Source organism: Pelodiscus sinensis, chromosome 30 (genome assembly GCF_049634645.1).
Source record: "Pelodiscus sinensis isolate JC-2024 chromosome 30, ASM4963464v1, whole genome shotgun sequence".
In the NCBI taxonomy this organism is placed as follows: domain Eukaryota; kingdom Metazoa; phylum Chordata; order Testudines; family Trionychidae; genus Pelodiscus; species Pelodiscus sinensis.
Genome location: NC_134740.1, coordinates 3,566,203 through 3,586,728, shown reverse-complemented (window position 1 = coordinate 3,586,728; position 20,526 = coordinate 3,566,203). Strand labels below are relative to the sequence as shown.

At 49.1% G+C, this 20,526-nt stretch overlaps 1 protein-coding gene across 1 annotated transcript; it reads right to left on the bottom strand.

Moving 5' to 3' along the window:
- Positions 1-6,675: 6,675 nt before the first annotated feature.
- Positions 6,676-20,076, bottom strand: LOC102456558 (uncharacterized). The gene is made up of 12 exons (XM_014577358.2): positions 19,770-20,076; positions 18,482-18,808; positions 17,557-17,877; positions 16,526-16,840; positions 14,832-15,158; positions 13,879-14,199; positions 11,843-12,157; positions 10,022-10,348; positions 9,054-9,374; positions 8,477-8,791; positions 7,717-8,046; positions 6,676-7,281 (listed from the first exon to the last, which is right to left on the bottom strand). The coding sequence occupies exons 1-12, from the start codon at positions 20,026-20,028 to the stop codon at positions 6,887-6,889; spliced, it is 3,873 nt and encodes a 1,290-aa protein (XP_014432844.2). The 5' UTR covers positions 20,029-20,076; the 3' UTR covers positions 6,676-6,886.
- Positions 20,077-20,526: the final 450 nt, after the last annotated feature.

Genomic DNA, 20,526 nt, shown 5'->3' with positions numbered 1-20,526 from the left:
CTGGATATGCCGCGGTCGACAAGGAAGCCTTTGTCGACCGGCACAGGTATGCCTCGTGTTTACCTGCGCCGGTCAACAAAGGCTTCCTTGTCGACCGCGGCGCGTCTAGACTGCCCCGATCTGCCGACAAACAGCTGATCATCAGCTGGTCAGCAGAGAGTGGCAGCCATTTTAATTTAAACGAAGCCGTGATTATTTAAATCGCAGCTTCATTTCCCTATGCCGGGTAGCCTAATCTACATGTCTCTGACGACAGAGGCATGTAGTCTAGACATACCCTGATAGAACAAGGCCAGAATGGACCATGAGACTTGCTGCTTGGCTGGAACCATGCAGCCTCACCCAGCCAAGCCTGCCCCCCACCAAGTCTTCTCCCGTGAGCTGGAACCAGACTTGTGGAAACTCCAGCCTTGGCACACCACCCAGAGGAGCGGCCACTGCCCACCGGGCACCACACGACCAATCCCTGTGAAGCCAGCATAGTCTCAACCACCTGCTTCTGGTCCGAGGCCCATTGACTAAGCACCGGTCATTGCTTAAAGCCATGAAGTGCAACCAGAAGGCAACTGAGGCTCTCACCTTAAACAGCGTGATGCCGGTGCTGTACACCAGGCTGAGCAGGAATAGAGTGATGAAGGTTACAGGCGTCCAGAGAGGATCTGATTCCCCCTCTCCTCCTTCAGCACAGACCCCTGGGTCCTCCACCAGGCAGAGAGGCACTGGGGAAGGGATAAACAGGGCAATTAGAGAGGCCTCTTCCTTAACTTCTATTTTAGGAGCCTGTGGAATTTGCCCAGAGAGCCCTTCCGAGACTTCCCCTGTTTTGTATCATCCCAGAGGCAGTGTGTTCCCATGAATGGGGAACTAGGATGGGACTCGGGATCCCTGGGCCTGTCTGTGCCTTCTCTCTCTGACATTGTAGGACCTCAGGGAATTCTCGTCCCCTCTCTGTGCCTCAGTTTCCCTCATCACACTGTGTCTCTTTGGACTTGAAGCTCATCTGCGCATAGACTCCATGTTATGTGTGCACAGATCCAAGTGGAACTGGGGTGCCAAGCTCTATGTATGACTACAGCTCACCTCTTAATGAAACCCTCCAATGGGAACAACTTTGAAGGGGCTTCCCCCTTTGGACTCCATTCCCACATGTGTTCCTAAAAGGGGAACAACTGGTGTCCCATCCCCTCCTTTGGGCAACACCGGCTTTGTCCAATATGGATGGGTTGAGACTTTGCAGCTCCAAACCAGGAAATTCCTCTATGTCCAGGGGATGGGTGACTATGAGGATCATCCTCTTTCACTTCCTGCATCCCCCAGACCAGAGAAAACTCCCCATTGATCTCAGAGTCCTACCCAGGGACCCCTCCACAGGAGCTGGGAAGTAGCCTTCTGTTCTGTAGCCTATGTAGGCCATGGACCTCACCCGAATACTCAATACCCTGCCCCTTCCATGAGCTCTACTAAAAGAGGCAAAGTTATGGTAACACCATCAACCGCACTCCAAGTTGCCCCTTTTAAGTCTGTTCCCTGCTCAGGCACTTTGAGTGCAGAAGATGGGAGCAGGCAAGAAACCTTAAATCATCCTGCCACTCAAGGCTACTGCATAAAAACTCTCCACGGTCTCAGCTTCTCCAACCGTGGCTGCTATGCTGCCACCACCCAAATGCCAAACCCCCTGGAAAGCCAGAAAGCTCTACGTGGGCACTTCATCCCGTAGGGTAACCCCACGCTCTTTCAAAATATCTCAGGAGAGAACTTGAAAACTATATTCCCAGAATACCCGACCTTCAGTTCTGACACATGGACTCAGAAACTCCTGCCTTCTAGGACACGGAAATCAGATTATAATCTTAAACAGGAGATGTTATTAACAAACAAAAATGATATATTTAATAAAGCCAACTTGGTTTCTAGAGTTTTGTCTACACTGCAGCATTTTTGCGCAAGCAGCTTTTTGGGGAAGAAATCTTCTCAAAAGCTTCCTGGACAAAACCACGCCCAGACATCAAAAGCGCATTGGAAAACCGATGTGCTTTTGTGCAAGAGAGCGTCCACACAGCATGGACACTCTTGCACCTGTAATTTTTTGGATAGGCTCTTTTTGCATAAGAAACCCCTGTACAGCGTCCACACTTGCTATTTTGCGCAAGAGCTGTAGTACAAAGAAGAGTTATTCCTCATGGGAAGAGAAACAACTCTACTGACAAAAGCCCTCAGTCCTGTCAATTTACTGTATTTTTTTCGTGCAAAAATATGCTTGAGGTGTGCGCACACTGCTGTTTTTTCCACAAAAATGGAGCTGTAGTGTAGGGATAGCCTAGGTGAAACAGAGCATCTACAAACAAATTAAAGCACACAGAATAGTTTCTCTGGGATTCACTTTAAATTACAGGGGTTTTTAAATCAGCTTAGAGAAGCTGCGAAAACCTAGGCTGTGTCTAGACTGCAGGCTTCTTTCGAAAGAGCCTCTTTCGAAAGCATCTTTCGAAAGAGCCTCTTTCGAAAGATCGCGTCTAGACAGCAGGCGGATCTTTCGATAGAGGAAATCCGCTTTTTCGAAAGAGAGCACCCAGTGAGTCTGGATGCTCTCTTTCGAAGACGGCCTCTTTACATTGTAGAACGACTTCTTTCGAAAGAGGAACTTTCGAAAGAAGGCGTTCTTCCTCGTGAAACGAGGTTTACCGCCATCGAAAGAAAAGCCGCGTTCTTTCGAAATAATTTCGAAAGAACGCGGCTTGAGTCTGGACGCAGGGGAAGTTCTTTCGAAAAAAGGCTACTTTTTTCGAAAGAACCCCTGAGTGTGGACACGGCCCTAGGGAGAAAAAAAGAGGAAAAGAACCAGATTGCATCTAACTAAACATTCCCTGTTCTACTCAGGTCTTTGTGGTTTCAAAGTTTAGGTTTTCTTTTCTTAGACATCCTCAGTCTATTTCTCTCCCAGATCCTCTCTGAACTCACATACAAAGGAGACTGAAGCAGGCAAATCTTTTACATTTCCCATTTCTTCCACCCTCTTCCCATTGGCTCCCCGCCAAATCTTTCTGGAGACCAACTGCTCTGGGATTAACCCTGACAATATAGAATGATGGGATATTTAGAAAAGGGGAGGATCCCTCCCAGCCATCACGGGCCCATATTGGCAGGATGCTGGAGCCAGAAGTGATGGCTCCTTCCTCATTTTTCACTGGCGGTGACTTTGCAGTAAACTGGAGGAACAAATCTCCATGGCACATTAATAATTCCTTGAGCCACCTCCGTTCTAGTGTCATGGGGTGAGAGTAAAGACCTCTCCCAATTCATTGCACATGACGTACCATTTGTTAGGAGCTGAGATTTTGCTGAACCTGCCCATGTGTCTTCTCTGCAGCAGGAAAGCTGACTGGGAAAGAGCTTGAAGATCCCACAACAATGGCCAGAGACCTGCTGCCTACACCTGAGCACCTGGAGCGAGTTTGGGTATGTCTACACTGCCACCCTAGTTCGAACTAGCGTGGCTAATGTAGGCATTCGAACTTGCAAATGAAGCCCGGGATTTAAATATCCCGGGCTTTATTTGCATGTTCCCGGGTGCCGCCATTTTTAAATGCCCCGTAGTTCGAACTCGCTGCCCGCGGCTACACGCGGCACAGACTAGGTAGTTTGAATTAAAGTTCCTAATTCGAAGTACCATTACTCCTACTGCAATTTAAATCCCGGGCTTCATTTGCAAGTTTGAATGCCTACATTAGCCACCCTAGTTCGAACTAGGGTGGCATTGTAGGCATATCCTTTCTCACATCCGGGAGCCCAGGCACACCAACATCACACGGACAACAGTCCTAGGAAGTCCAGTAGGATGTGACCCCTAGAGAGGAAGTGAGTGATACCTCCCACCCTTGTGAAGTCAGTGGCTACGTCTACACTGGCATGATTTTCCGGAAATGCTTTTAACGGAAAAGTTTTCCGTTAAAAGCATTTTTAGAAAAGCGCGTCTAGATTGGCAGGATGCTTTTCTGCAAAAGCATTTTTTGCAAAAGCCATTTTCGCGATCGGGGCTTTTTTGCGGAAAACAAATCTCTGCTGTCTACACTGGCCCTTTTGCACAAAAGTTTTTCGGAAAAAGACTTTTGCCCGAACGGGAGCAGCATAGGATTTCCGCAAAAGAACTGACAATCTTACATGAGATCGTCAGTGCTTTTGTGGAAATTCAAGTGGCCAGTGTAGACAGCTGGCAAGTTTTTCCGGATAAGCAACCACTCCATTTTCAAAAATTCAAGTGGCCAGTCTAGACACAGCCAGTGTGTTATGGTTGGATTCCTCGTTGACCCAAGGCCAGACTACTCCGCCCCTCAAGCATCCTGGGTCAGAACCCGGGGAGTCAGGTGGGCTAAGGTCCCCCTGCGCCAGCCGTCACCCCCTCTGGTGACAGCCCCAGAGATGGCCATTATTCCACACTGTCCTGCACCTGAGGGCTCCTCTGTTGACACCAATCTCTCTTGACCCAGTCCTCAAAGGATGCTTTATTGACTCTGTCCACTAGGATATGCTGCTCTGCACTCATGCCTCTAGCCCCTACGACACACAATCCTGCACCTGAAGGCTAATGTATTGATGCTGTCTACTAGACCGCACCATCCTGTGCTTGTGGGCAGCCATCTTGTTTTGGATCATTGGGCCACACTGCCAAGAACCTAAGGGTGAGTTCTTAGACCCTGGCAATTAGACCACATCATGGTTTGGACCCCCAGGAAAAGTCAAGTGAGGTGGACTGTATCTGCAGTGTCAGCACAATCTGGATCCAACGTCAATGAAGATGGCACGTGTTTCTTCATTATGTTATATCTGCCTTTGGCTTCTTTCAAGCCCTTCTCTACACATTTAGGCTGTGTCTACACTGGGCCACTTATTCCGGAAAAGCAGCCACTTTTCCGGAATAACTTGCCAGCTGTCTACACTGGCCCCTTGAATTTCTGGAAAAGCACTGACGATTTAATGTAAAATTGTCAGTGTTTTTCCGGAAAAACTATGCTGCTCCCGTTCGGGCAAAAGTCCTTTTCCGGAAAAACTGTTCCAGAAAAGGGCCAGTGTAAACAGCACAGTAGTCTTTTCCACAAAAAAGCCCCGATCATGAAAATGACAATCAGGACTTTTTTGCGGAAAAGCGCATCTACATTGGCCACGGATGCTTTTCCGGAAAAAGTGCTTTTCTGGAAAAGCATCCTGCCAATGTAGACGCGCTTTTTCTGGAAATACTTATGACGGAAAACTGTTCCGTTTTAAGCATTTCCGGAAAAGGGTGCCAGTGTAGACGTAGCCTTAGTGTCTTTAAGTGCTTGATTTTTTCCCCATGAATGTATTTATAGACACCAACGAAACCATCCTTTGAGTGAGTCTTTTAAGTGATGCCGATTCAGCTGCTAACATTTCCCACTTGGATAAGTTTTTCCCAGTCCTCTAGTCCGTTTTTTGACTCTTCTCTGCACCTTTCCCAGCCACCCAACCTTCTTTTTGTATCCATGGACGTAATAATGGCCAAAGGTCTGTCAATGCCAGTATCCTGTCTACCAACAGAGGCAGATGCCAGATGTAACACAGGAACTAACTGAACCAAGGAATTATTGACTGACCCCTTGGCAGTCCTACACCCCAGCATCTGACAGAGGCTGAAGGACAAGCAGCTAGGGTTAATAGTCATTGATGGACCGATTCTCCGTGACTGGTTCTGATTCATTTCTAAATCCCATTATATTTTTGGGCCTCACAGCATCCCTTGTTCACACGACTGCAGCGGTGCAGGAGGAAGGACCGGCTTGTGCTTGTTTTAAACTTGCTGCCTTTGAATTTCACTGGGAGACCCCTGCTGCTTTGGTTTTGCTGTGTCTGCTCCAGCCCTACCCACCAGCATGGGACCCTGACTTCATTCAGGTCATCGAGGGGCTTCAGCAACATGAATCAGACTAGACAGAGAGCTAGGCACTGCTGAGGGATGGGAAGGGTTGGAAGACGACAGTGCGTGGGCATGGATGCATGCAGATAGGACACTGGATTATTTTGCACCTATGGAGTGATAGAGCCTTTGAGTCAGCTGCTGTAGAAAGATGGATGGATGGACGGATGCATGGATGGAGGGGTCTGAACATGGAGGTATGGTGGGAACTGAAGTGCTAAGTTGGTGGATGGAGGGAGGGAGGGATGGATGGGTCTGAGGATGGATGAATGGTGGGAATAGAAGTGGAAGATTTTGATTGATGGATGAATGGGTCTGTGGATGGACGGATGGTGGGAAAAGAAATGCTGGGGATTGTTTGGTGGATGAATGGATGGATGGACGGATCGATGGACAAATGGATGGATGAATGGATAAATGGATGGATGGGTCTGAGGATGGATAAATGGTGAGAATAGAAGTGCTAGGGGTTGCTTGGTGCATGGATGGACGGATGTGTATATATGGGAGTGCGTGGGCAAGTGGGTAGGTGTGGGAATGTGTTTGAGAATAGATGGATGGAGGAAGGGAGGGAGGGATAGATGAATTTGAGGATGGATATATGGATGAGGTGGAGGGGGTTGGTTGGTGGATGGGTGGACAGACGGATGGATGGACTGGATACTGTAGAACAATGAAAGAAGACAAATCATGCATAAGGAAAAGATTAGAAGGAAAGGTGATTGGCTGGCTTTACCTATCCTGGGCGGGAGGGTGGATCGATAGATGAGACACAGAGGCAATCGCTTCTGCGTGACACTCCAGGCCGTTTCATTTTTATTCAGGCATCTTCAACACACAGCCATTCTCGGTAGGCAAAAGCTCCCCTGGTTTTACCCCCATTATACGAGGAATGTAAGACCCCATGAGGTCCAGGGGCCATCTCTAATACAGCCTGGGAAGCCAACAGGGCTCTGCTCCTCAGTGGCAAGTGACATCGGTGTCGGACAAGACCACGGAGACATTGACGACGGTGGGTTTCCCGGAGGCCTTGTCCACGCTCTGTTGGGTGAAGGTCATGGGCAGGCCTTCATGCCCCACCATGCAGGAGTAGGTGTCCCCCTTCTGCCACTCAGAGGCCTGGATTCTGAGCTTGCTGTAGATGAAGTAGCTCTCCTCCTCCCCAGCTTCCCGCATGGGGCCGATATTGATGTAGGCTTCTTGCGGAAGGGGCCGGTCCTTCCGGGTCCATGTCACCAAGATATCTCTGGGTCGGAAGCCGGAGGCCAGGCAGGTGATAGTGGCCCATTCCTGGAGAGCCAGCTCCTCCGCATGAGGAGGGAAGACGTAGACAGAAGGGGCCAGGAGAGAGACCTCTGCCACAAGGAAACACCAGTTAGTGGTGGGAAAGGGACCCAGGAATCCTTCTTGCCTCCCCGTCCTCATCATCCTCCTCTATCCCATTAGACTGTCCCCCGCCCCCGCCCTGCAGAGCCACGGAAACAATGCAGCAGCTGTGTCCCTCTAGACCTAAATCAATTGAATGAAAAGAGGTAGAACCAGGGGTCATGGCTCCAAGTCTTGCTGATCTCACCTGCTACATCCCACTCCCCTTGCAAAGCTGAAAAAAGGACCCAGGTGTCCTGACTTTCTGTGTCCTGCGCCCATGTCATCCCACCCACACATTTCTAACTCCCAGTCCCACCAACCTGCACCTGGATCAGGGCTAGTGGCCCCTAAAGTCACAAGGTCCCATGGAGAATTCACCACCCTTGGCCCAGATTAGACCTGGTACCCCACAGAGGGCTTACCGAGACTTTTGTGGATAGTCTTGACCTCAGCTGATGGGATGTCTTGGTGCTTCACGGTGCAGATAAACTCCTCCCCGGACTGCCACTCCTCCACACACACCCGCAGGACACTGGCTGCACTGTAGGTGCCATTTGGATGTGGCACCGGCTCCCTGGAGTTCACCATCAACGGGCCTCCATTGCTCCTGCTCCAGGAGATCTCCAGGCTGCTGGGGGTCTCCATGCCGTTCACCACACAAGTGATGGTGGCATTCTGTGCTATGTAGAGATCTTCCAGGGATGGGGGAAGGAGGAAGACCTTCGGAGGGGGTCGATGACAGTCGCTGCCACCTGGTTAGGGGCGGGAGGCAGCATTGGCGGCTGGGCAGAATGAATACTCACCAGATACCCGGTGGAAATTGAGGACCTTCCTCTCAGGCCTTCAAACCCCAGAGGATGTTTGGGGAATGGGCTGAGGACACTGGGGAGGGAATTAGAATTTGGAGCTCCAAGAAGGAAGGGAAAGAACCTCCTTCTTCTAGGGTATCAGAAAAACTGACTGAAGATGTCCTACCCCTCATAACCCAGGTTTCAATGAATCTTGTGATCCTTGATTTCACCAAAGATGGCTTCATAATGGAGCTAGAAATCTGTCAGTGAGGCCACGACCCCAGCCCAGAGCACTTATGGGATCAAGCACTTGTTCATGCTATTGACTGGATGAGACAACAAAGCATGCAGAAATCCCCAAATTAACTCCTGCGTCTGAGTATCCACTTACTGAAAGACACTTTTTCCATCACACTCTTGGGCTCCTCCAAAGCCGGGTGATGCACCACGCAGGTGCAGTTTTCTGCCTCTTCACTTCGATTGACCTTCAGGATGCTATAGGCTGAGAAGGCGCCACTTCCTGCCAGGGGACCATTTTTGTAACTGGCCGTGAGTTCAGGGGAATTATCCTTCAACCAGGAGATGCTGATGTCTTTGGGGTAAAAGCCGCTAGCTTCGCAGATGAGAGTCAAGGACTCTTTGGTCCCCGAGAGGTTTTCGTGGTAGGCTTTTGAGATAGTGATAGAAGGTTCCTTCTTATCCACGTCTACATGAAAAGGAAGAGGAGAAAGGCAAGAATAAGACGTGGGTGCACATCCAAGTTAAGAATCATAGAATCGTAGAACTGGAAGAGACCTTAGGAGGTCATCAAGTCCAACCCCCTTCCCAAAGCATGGATGCCCTCTCAATATCCTTCCGGAGCATCAGTAGGCTCCTCACCCTCACATGTGTTTTACCATTACACAAATGGCCACCAATTGACAATGACTAGAGTTTCTCTGTCCCTTTGAGATGCTGAGGTTCCTCACCTTTATTAACCATGGTTATCTCTTGGGTGAGTTCTCCAGAACAGAGCGTGCTCACTTTGCAGGTAAATCTGGTGCCTTCTCCCCACTGTGCCTGCGACACTGGGTGAGAACTGACCAGGCTGGTGGTCCCATTGTTGTTCTTCTTGGGGGCTTCTGTCTTCCTCACAGAACTGACCCTTCCGTCCACCTCCCAGGTGATTGTGGTGGCAGCTAAGTCGTAACCCAAAACTAGACAAGTCACATGACCAGAATTCTTAATCACGTCTTCGTAGGAAGGTTTGTACAAGTAGATGGCTGGCTCAAGCGAGCTTTTGGGGCAGGCTGAGAAATGCAAAGAGACCAGAATCAATAATGTGAGAAGGCAGAATAGGACCCTGAACCCCTCCTGACCTTGGAGAGCAGCCCATTGAGCGACATCAACGCTCCATAAAAAAACAAGCAAATTAGCACAAATGAAATTGTTTGTTTCCAAACACTGAAGGATACACCAATGCTGATCCCATCCAGCCACAACCTTAAATGCATGGAAAGCCCAGGAGAAGAGGCTCTTGGGTTTGTTCTATCAGGTGCCCATCCCCTAAAATACTGCAGCTAAGGTACTGTAACAGGTTATTCAATCAACCTCCGGGAACTAATGAAAAGAAATACCTACTACAGCTCAGAAATGAGGATCAGAAGAGATCTCAGTGTGTCTAGTCCAACTTCCGGTTCAAAGTTGGACCAACGAGCTTCGTCTAGCAGCCGTCTCATTATCTATCTATCTTTAACCCCCTTCTAGGACAGCTACAGCAGCCATTCCTATCATCCCTTTTTGTTTCCAACCATCTACAGTATCAACCTTTCTTCCATATCTCCATGTCTCCCATCACCCTGGGGACTAGGTGAAACCCAACCAAAGCTTACGCAGGGCTGGATTCCCAAGAACGCTCCACACCCACTCCCCACCCTGCACTTCCGTAGCCCCTCACCTAAGCATTTGCTGGTCTTTTGCATGGAGGGATTTTGTCCCCCCGCTGGATGGGTGACTTGGCAGGTGAATTCTTCCCCTTGGTCCCAGCTCCGTTTGGTGACATTTATGCGGCTTTGGCCCATGTAGACACCGTCTTCGCCCAACCAAGAGGAGAAGGCTGGGGTAGGGTGGGTCGTCGCCTTTCCATTTATCAGCCATTTCACCTCGGCATTGCCAGGTCGAAAACTCAGGAGAAGGCAAACCAACTCCAACTGGCTCTCCATGGAGTCACCCTCACAGGAGGGGGCCAGGAGCTGAACCTGGGGTGGCATCATCGGACCACATGCTGAGAGCAGAGAGAGGGGAAAACACAGTTCAGGGTCAGTCTCTGCAAGATAGGCAAGGCAGTGAGCTGAAGATCCTCCCCCATACATGAGAGGCATCATGAGGATTAGATTCCATTTCAGCCCAGCTATGAGCATGAGATTACCCTAGGTTCCTGAAGATTCTTAATCACAACTTCCCATGAGAATCGGGCACCTCCATCTTTGAGATGGGACTGAAAAATCTCCCCCTTAGTGCAACACAGGGATCTGCCCAGAGGTGCATTTCAATCTAATTTTTTTTTTCAGCTTTAGAAGTCAACAAGAGGCAGAGTCTGGCAATGACAAAGCACCACAAGGATCTGTGTTTCAAAACTGGACCATACTTGTTCCAGTCTTCCAGGATTCCCCCCCTCCCAAAGCCACCTATGGGTTGTGGATTCTCATTCACTGGCTCCCATATCCACAAGATGATCTAAACACACCACCCTCACAGCCCCATCCTTGAGACCACATCTTAACTGGACACCTGTCGTGCCTGCAGATCCATGAAGACTTTGCCCATGTGCTGAAAGTATATTTGAGGAATAGACTCATACACTCATAGACTTTAAGGTCAGAAGGGACCATTATGATCATCTAGTTTGACCCCCTGCTCAGTGCAGGCCACAGAATCTCATCCACCCCCTCCTAGAATAATCCTCTCACTTATATCTCAGATATTGAAGCCTTCAAATACTTTGAAGACCCCAAGATGCAGAGAATCCTCCAGCTGTGATCTGTGCCCCATGCTACAGAGGAAGGTGAAAAACCTCCAGGGCCTCTGCCAATCTACCCTGGAGGAAAATTCCTTCCCGAGCCCAAATATGGCGACCAGCTAAACCCTGAGCATGTGGGCAAGACTCATCAGCCAGACACCCAGAAAGTTCTCTATAGTAACTCCTATCATCCCTCCATTGATCTATTTCCCACTGATAATGAATGGACAATTAGTTACCAAGATCAATAGGAAGGGAACCTAACTAAAAAACTATGAACTTGAGACCCGGGGGTAGGAGGGAACCCAAATCTAGTAGTAAAGCAAACAAACCGCAGTGATTCTAACAGTTGAAAGGGAAAAAAATTCAGCAAACTCTGTCCCAGACATGAACGACATCTTTGGCCTATCCCCAGGTACAAGAGTGTCCATCCCAATGTGTTGTCCAAATCACAGCCATATCCAGTTACATGCTACTTCCTGCCCAGAATGCCCTGATGTATGTAGGACATTTCTCCTTCACTACCTTTACTGGTCATGAGGACCTTGAGGCTGTGACATCATCACCTCAAGAAGTGTGTTGGGATGCCAACTGCTCGGGATATTTCAGACTGGATAATGGCTTGGGGGAAAAGGGAAGTTTCCTGTAGTGCAGCAGAAGGAACATTCCCCAGGTGGGTCAAATTGCAGTAAATCTTGCAGTTCTTTGTGTTACCAATGATGGTATCATGAAGGCAATGGCCTCTGAGAAGGCACTTACCAAAGCACACCTTTTGCACAACACTCTTGTGCTCACGCAGGGACGGGTGATGCACCATGCAGGCGTAACTTCCTTCTCCTTCACCTTGATCTACCTTCAGGATACTGTAGGCCGAGAAAGTGCCACTTCCTGATACAGGGCCATTATTGTAATATGATTTGAGAACCAGGGAGTTGTCCTTCAACCAGGAAATGCTGATCTCTTCGGGGAAAAAGCCACTAGCTTCACAGACGAGAGTCACAGAGACCCTGTTTCCTGCATTGTCTTCATGGTAGTCTCTTGAGATGGTGACGGAAGGCTCCTTCATAGCGATGCCTACACGACAAGGAAGAGGGACATGAAAACATTAAGACTTGGTTGAACATCTAAGGTAAGCAATCAGACCCAACAACCATCCCTCTGCAAAGGGACCAGGGAGAGCAAAAGTTCAGGATGAGTGTGACACTAGGACAGGCAAAGGGAAAACCCAGCCTCTGAGCATCATGTTCCCTGAAATGCAAAAACCCTGGACTTTCACTCAAAACTCACCTAATCTCTCACATCTTTCACTCAGAACTCAGATGAACTTCCAGATTCTCACCCTTAAATGGCAACAACTTCACATCCACATTGTTGTCGTCTTCATTACTATAATCATTTTCTCTTCCTTCATCTATAGAATCACTTCCTAATCAGCTTTCACTCTGCCAGATCATGACCTTCATTATCAGCATCTTATTTTTTTCCCCATTGTCTTCTTCAGCATTCTGATGTTCTTTCTCTTTCTCCCTCAGCCTGTTCACTGCCTTCCTCTTCTTCATGGACTTCATCTTCTTCTCCTTCTGGATCGTCTACATGCAGACCTCCAACTGGCCACCCTGGTTTGCTTCCTGATGCCGTTAGCCTCTCATCCGGCCTACGCGGCTTATCCTCCCTGGCTACCAGGCCTGGGCACCATCACTCCTCCACCTTGGGACATTCTCTCCTTCGACCTGGGCCTGTCGCACCCTTTTTACGGGGTCTGCCTCTTCTCCATCACCCAATCCCCGGCTTTTCCTGCGCCCTGGGACCACCACGCCCCTGCTAGCAAGGCCCCTAGGGTCATGATGTCAGCCCCCCACTGACAAAAATGTGCCAGCATCCTCCCGGCTCACACCGACTACCGCTTCCTTTCCCACCACTCTGGCTGGGCTTGACCTTCCACCCAGCCTGTCTGCCCGGAGTCCTCCACGGTAGCACGGGGTTTCATCACTCCAGCACAGGCCCGTTGTGTCCTGGCGCAGGCCTCCTTCTGACCCTCGTGGGATGCCACCTTTTTCTCTGCTGCGCTGGTGGGGGCCCAACTTTCCACCTGGCCCGTTTGCCTGAGGTCCTACCCAGTAGTGCAGGGTTCCTTTGGGACATCTCACAAATTTCCAATAAAAATAACCCTGGACAGCCTGATGGAAGCTGACAAACACCAGCTGGATATCCAGATCATAGAATCATAGGACTGGAAGGGACCTCAAGAGGTCATCGAGTCCAGCCCCCCGCCCTCAAGGCAGGACCAAGCTCCGTCTACACCATCCCTGACAGATGTCTATCTAACCTGTTCTTAAATATCTCCAGAGAGGGAGATTCCACCACATCCCTTGGCAATTTATTCCAATATTTGACCACCCTGACAGTTAGGAATTTTTTCCTAATGTCCAATCTAAACCTCCCCTGCTGCACTTTAAGCCCATTACTCCTTGTCCTGTCCTCAGAAAGCAAGAGGAACAAATTTTCTCCTTCCTCCTTGTGACACCCTCTTAGGGTATGTCTACACTACCCTCCTAATTCGAAATAGGAGGGTAATGTAGTCATACCGCAATTGCAAATGAAGCCCAGGATTTGAATTTCCCGGGCTTCATTTGCATGAAGCCAGCCGGCGCCATTTTTAAATGCCGGCAGTTCGAACCCCGTGCCGCGCGGCTACACGCGGCACGGAGTAGCTAGTTCGGATTAGGCTTCCAGGCAATCCCAGCAGGAAATGACTGAGGGAATGACTTTCTCTTTGTCAAACCAAGGCTCCTCACCTTTATTGACCATGGTTATCTCCTGGGTGAGTTCTCCAGAACAGAGCGTGCTCACTTTGCAGGTAAATCTGGTGCCTTGTCCCCACTGTGCCCGTGACACTGGATAGGAACTGACCAGGCTGGTGGTCCCATTGTTGTTCTTCTTGGGGGCTTCTGTCTTCCCCCCAGAACTGACACTTCCGTCCACCTCCCAGATGATTGTGGAGGATGCTAAGTCGTAACCCAAAACAAGACAGGTCACGTGGCCCGAATTCTTGATCACGTCTTTGAAGGCGGGTTTTGTCAAGTAGATGTTTGGCTCCAGGGCGCTTTTGGGGCAGGCTGTGAAATGCAAAGAGAAATTATGTTCGAAGGCAAAAGATGACATTTAAGCCCTTCCGAACACCGCAGAGCGACCTAACAACATTCCATTTAAAAAATTGGAAATGAGTACACAGGAAAGTGGTTGTTTCTAACCACTTAAAGAGTCACCAAGGCTCATCCACCCAGAACCTTAACACCATGGGATGCCCTGGGAAAGACGCTCCTGGGTTCCTGCTATCGGGGTCCATCTGCAAAAATACCATGGTCAATGCCCCATAAGGGCTTGCCCTACCTACCCCTGTGAGGTATAGCTCTAGAAAAATAGCTATTGCAACGTAGAATCATAGACAAAGTGGTTTAGAAGGTATCTCAACTGGTTTATTCCTAGTTTCTGCTCCCAGTTGGACCAGCAAGCTTCATTCCCCGGCCCTTTCATTATTTATCTATACACCCCTTCAACCACATCTACAGCATCCTTCCCTCCTGTCTCGTTCTGTTTCCATCCATCTACACGATCGACCTGTCTACCTTATCTCTACCTCTCCCATCACCCTGGAGTTTAGGTGCAGACCAACCTACACTCCTGCAGAGCTGATTTCTGAGGAACTCTCCACGCCCCCTTCCCAGCCTGTGAGGCCGTAGCCCCTCACCTAAGCACTTGCTGATGTTGTACGTGGAGGCCTGCGTTCCCCATGCTGGATGAGTGACTTGGCAAGAGAAGATGTCCCCTTTCTCCCAGCTTTGCCTGATGATGCTCACATGGCTCTGGCCCATGTAGGCGCCGTCTGCTCCCAATGAAGAGGAGAAGGCTGTGGTGGGGAACCTCGTCACCTTTCCATTCACCAGCCATGTCACCTTGGCATTGCCGGGTCGGAAGCTCAGGAGAAGGCAAACCAGCTCCAGCTGGCTCTCCGTGGAACCGTCCTCACAGGACGGGGCCAGGAAGTGAACCTGGGGAGGCATCATCGGACCACAAGCTGAGAACAGAGAGAGGGGAAAACACAGTTCAGAGTCACTCTCTGCAAGATAGGTAAGGCAGTGAGCTGAAGATTCCCCCATACGTGAGGGGGCGTCATGAGGATTAGCAGCGATTTCAAGCCAGCTGTGTGTGTACGAATTCCCAAGGTTCCTGAGGATTTTAATCACAACTTTCATGGGAATCAGGCACCTACATCATTGAGATGGGACTGAAAAATCTCCCCCTTAGTGCAACACGGGCATCTGCCCAGAGGTGCATTTCAATATAAGGTTTTCCTGGTTCAGGACTCCCTGAGGGTATGTCTACACTACCCTCCTAGTTCGAACTAGCGGGGTAGTGTAGACATACCCTGAGGGACGGAGTCCTGCAATGACAAAGTGCCACAAGGACCTCTAAAAGCGGCAAGGAATCTTGTGGCACCTTATAGACTAACTGAAGTGTAGGAGCATAAGCTTTCGTGGGCAAAGACCCACTTCGTCAGATGCATGGAGTGGAAATTTCCAGAGGCAGGTATAAATATACAAGCCAGAATCAAGCTGGAGAAGGACCTCGGTTTCAAAACTAGATCAACCTTTTTCCAGTCTTCCAGAGTGAGATTTTTTTTCTGAAAGGTGCCTGTGGGTTGTGGATTCACATCCACTGGCTTTCACATCCACCAGACGCTATGAACACACCACCCTCACAGCCCCATCCTTGAGACTAGATCTTATCTGGCACCTCTTATGGCTGCAGATCCATGAACACATTGCCAATGTGCCAAGAGTAAATTTGAGGAATAGGAAGGGAACCTACATATAAAACTGTGAACCTGAAATGGGGTGAATGTGATACCATGTCTAGTAGGAAAGCACACAAATCAAAGTGAAAGGGGGGAAAATATCAGTGAATTCCGCCCCAGCCACGAATGACCACTGTGACGTTGCCCCACGTACAAGAGTGTCCATCGCAACTTGTTGCACAAATCACAGCCCAATCTAGTTACATGCTGCTTCCTGCCCAGAATTCCCTGATGTATGGAGGACATTTTTCGTGCAGTTCTTTTAGTGGTCATAGGGACCTGGAGGCTCTCACATCATCACCTTAAGGGGTGTGTTGGGATGCCAACGGATTAAGATATTTCAGACTGGATAATGGCTTGCGGGGACAGGGAGATATTCTGAACTGGAGCAGACTGAAGATTCCCCACCTGGGTCAAATAGCTGTAAATCTTGCAGTTCTTCAAGTCACCAAAGAAGTCATCATGATGTAAATGGAAATCTTTCAATGAGGCACCTCCCGCCTTACATAGATTCATTTACTTTTTCAGGGAAATGGTTGGATGGGATGACAAATCTCACGGATCTTCCTTAACTAACCCTAACTTACCAAAGCAAACCTTTTCCACAACACTCTTGGGCTCATGCAGGGCTGGGTGACGCACCATGCAGGCGTAATTTCCTTCTCCTTCACCTTGATCTACCTTTAGGATGCTGTAGGCTGAGAAGGTGCCGCTTCCTGTCACAGGGCCATTATTGTAACGTGATTTCAGGACCGGGGAATTGTTCTTCAACCAGGAGATGCTGATGTCTTCTGGTGAAAAGCCACTAACTTCGCAGACAAGAGTCACAGAGACTCTGTTTCCTGTGATGTCTTCATGGTAGTCTTTTGAGATGGTGATGGAAGGCTCCTTCATAATGACACCTACATGAAAAAGAAGAGAGAGAAGAAAACATTTAGACTTAGTTGCACGACTAATGTAAGGACTCAGATCCAACATCTATCCGTCTATAAAGGGACCAGGAAGAGGAAAAGTTCAGGATCAGCATGATGCTGGACCAGGCAGAAGGAAAACCCAATACTGGGCATCATCTTCCCTCAAACTCAAAGTCCTTGGACCTTCACCGAAAGATTCAACTAAAATATCACATCTTTCACTCAGAAATCGCAATGAACTTCTGGTTCCTCACAGTTAAATAGCAACAACTTAACATCTACTTTGTATTTGTCTTTCTCACTATCATCAAATTCAATTTTTTTTCACTTCCCTCAGCTATATAATCACTGACTTCCTAATTAGTTTTGACTCCATCAGATCATGACCTTTATTATCAGCATCTTCATTTTTTTCCTTTGTCTGCTTCAGCGTTCTCATATTCTTTCTCTTTCTCCCTCAGCCTGTTTACTGTCTTTCTCTTCTTCATGGATGTCACCTTCCTCTTCTTCTGGGTCGTCAACATGTGCCTCACCTCCGATTGACATTACCATAATTCAGATGGGCATGGGCCTTTGAGCTATTCCTGCATCCCAAAGCTTGAACCAAAAGACTTCCTTTTCACCATTAGGGGGACTTAAATCAGAGCTCAACAGCTAGGAATGACTGGAGTTGCCTTTCCCTTTGCCACACCAAGGCCACTCACCTTTATTGATGGTGGTTAACTCCTGGGTGAGTTCTGTAGAACAGAGCGTGCTGACTTTGCAGGTAAATCTGGTGCCTTGTGTCCACTGTGCCTGTGACACTGGGTGGGAGCTGACCAGGCTGCTGGTTCCATTGATGTTCTTCTTGGGACTGTCTGTTTTTCCCTCATAGCTGACCCAACTGTTCACCATCCAGGTGACTGTGGTGGCGGCTAATTCATAACCCGTGACTAGACAGGTCATGCGGCCAGAATTCTTGATCATGTCTTCGTAGGCAGGTTTCGTCATGTAGATATTTGGCTCCAGGGCGCTTTTGGGGCAGGCTGTGAAATGCAATAATGTGGGAAGGAAAAAAGGTGACACTTAATCCCATAGGAACCCTGCAGAGTGTCGCAAAGATTTTCCTTAAAATAATTGGAAATCAGAGCACATGAAAATCTTTGTTTTGAAATGCTTAAGGATGTACAAAGGCTTATCTCATCCACCTACAACCTTAAAACCATGAGAGGAGGCTCCGGGGCTCTGTCAGGTGCCCATCCCCAGAAGCCCATGGTCAATTCGCTATAACCGGTAGCTACCTGTGTTAGGTATAGCGCTAGAGAAATATCTACCATGGCTTAGTATCATAGACAAGGCGGTTTAGAAGAGATCTTAGCAAGTCTAGTCCAATCTTCTGCTCAAAGTTGCACCAACAGGTTTCATACCGTGGCCTTCTCATTATTTATTTATACTCCCCTTCCACGACATCTACAGCATCCCTCCCTCCTGTCTCATTCTGTTTCCATTCACATCCTGTATCAATTTCTCAACTGTATCTCCACCTCACCCACCACCCTGGGGTCTCAGTGCAGCCCAACCTACACTTAGGCTGGCTTATCAGGAATTCTCCATCTCCACTTCCTATCCTGCACGGCCGTAGCCCCTCACCTAAGCACTTGCTGGTGTTGTACATGGAGGGCTCCGTTCCCCACGCTGGATGGGTGACTTGGCAGGAGAATACGTCCCCTTTCTCCCAGCTCTGCCTGGTGACCTTCAAGGGGCTCTGGCCCATGTAAGCGCCTTCTGCGTTTTTTGCAGAGGAGAAGGCTGGGGCGGGACGGCTCATCAGCTTTCCGTTCACCAGCCATCTCACTTCAGCGTTGCCGGGTTGGAAGGTCAGGAGAAGGCAAACCAGCTCCAGCTGGCTCTCCGTGGAGCGGTCCTCACAGGAAGGGACCAGGAGGTGAACCTGGGGTGGCATCATCGGAGCACACGCTGAGAGCAGAGAGAGGGGACAACACAGCTCAGTGTCACTCTGTAGATTACCTTCCAGAGCAAGTCGTGGCACTATGGTCATCTCAGCTCTATCAAACCCTCCCCCTGTTTGAGGTAAGTTCACCTGCACAACTTCGTTCAACCTCTAGGGCTGAGATTTTGCGAGCTATAATAGGTATGAAAATAAATGGGAACTGGGCCCGTAAATATTATAGACAAAGTTTCTCTGCCTCCCTGGGATGTTTTTGTATCTGCTGCATGAATTGTGGTCTCCCTGGTAAACAGCAGGGACAAAGCTGGAACTGGAGCAGTGTTTGTTTGAACTTTTTTTTCTAAGTAAGTTCCTTCTCCTCCCCCTCCCCTCACCCGTTTCATGGGACTGTCTGTTCTAATCAAGGGAAGGGAAGTCTTCTGGCTCCTTGTTAAGGAAAGCATCTGAGAGGGAACTCTCTACATGAGGACCAAGCAGAAGACCTAGGTAACATCCAGGTGTGGAAGGTGTCCACCCCAGCCAGCTCGCTGTACTCTGGAGGCTGGGAACCTGTGCTCTGAGTTGGGCTAGTTTTGTTTGAGCTCTTGTGTGTGAACAAAGTTCGGTTTTGCAATGAAGGGGAGTTTGGTCATTGGTTTATATACCTAGCAGGTGTATCAACCAATCAGATTACAAGCAGTTTGAGTTAGGATTAGGGTCAGGGTTAATGCTATGAGGTGAGACAGAGAACCAAAATTTTCCCACGTACAGAAGCAGCAGCATGGGTATTAGGAGCCATTTCTGCCTAGGCCAGCACCTGAAATTTTCCTTAGGTTGGACACCAACCTCCCACAGGAATTAGGTGCCTAAATACATTAGACTGTACTGAAAATCTCCCCCACCCATGGTGGAACATGGGGGTGTGCCTGGTGTGCATTTCTCCATATTGTTTTCTTTGGCCTGGGGTTCATGGGGAGTTGTCTGTCTTACATTTCTGCGGGAACGTCTTGGACACTGTCTGTCTGGACCCTGTATGTGTGACATCACACCGGTAGCTGTCGCTCTTCTGGGTCCCATCAGGGATGGTGAGCAAGCTGGTCTGGGTGTAAAGCCCGTTCCAGGCCAGCATCTCTGGAAAATCCTGGACCCCCTTGGTCACTCTGCCGGAATTCCACAGGATTTTCACTGGCGATGGTAAATAGTCAGTCACCAGGCAGGCCAAATTCATGCCTGTGGGATCGTTGCCCATGTTGCTGCAGCAGGACACCAGGGGGAAGACGGAGGGAGCGCTGCGTCCCACTGATAGAAGAGAAACAAAGAGAATAAAAATGAAACCATCAAAAAGGAGGAAAAATCGGAAAACCGTACTACCAATCAACCATCCACCCACCTGTTTCCACGGCCTGGTGGCTGTATGGCCTAGTGGTGAACCCACTGGCTGAGCAATGGGGACATCTGGGTCCATAGGCTGGCCCCTTCTCTCTGCCTTTGTTTCTCAAATTGTCCAATTGGCCTGTGAGTCTAACTTTCCATCATGAAGAAATGGCCAAAACCCAGAAGAACTGGAATTCTGACATCAGGGGATGGAGGAGATAAGGCAACACGTTTGCCTGTGAAGCTGGATCTTTCAACACACCCCCCTTCGGAATCTGGGCCCTTCGCTCTGCTCTGAGAAACTAACAGCTGCTGGGAAAATTCTGCGGGTTGCCGTCTGTATTGCCAGATTGAGGTGGAGTCTCCAGGACCG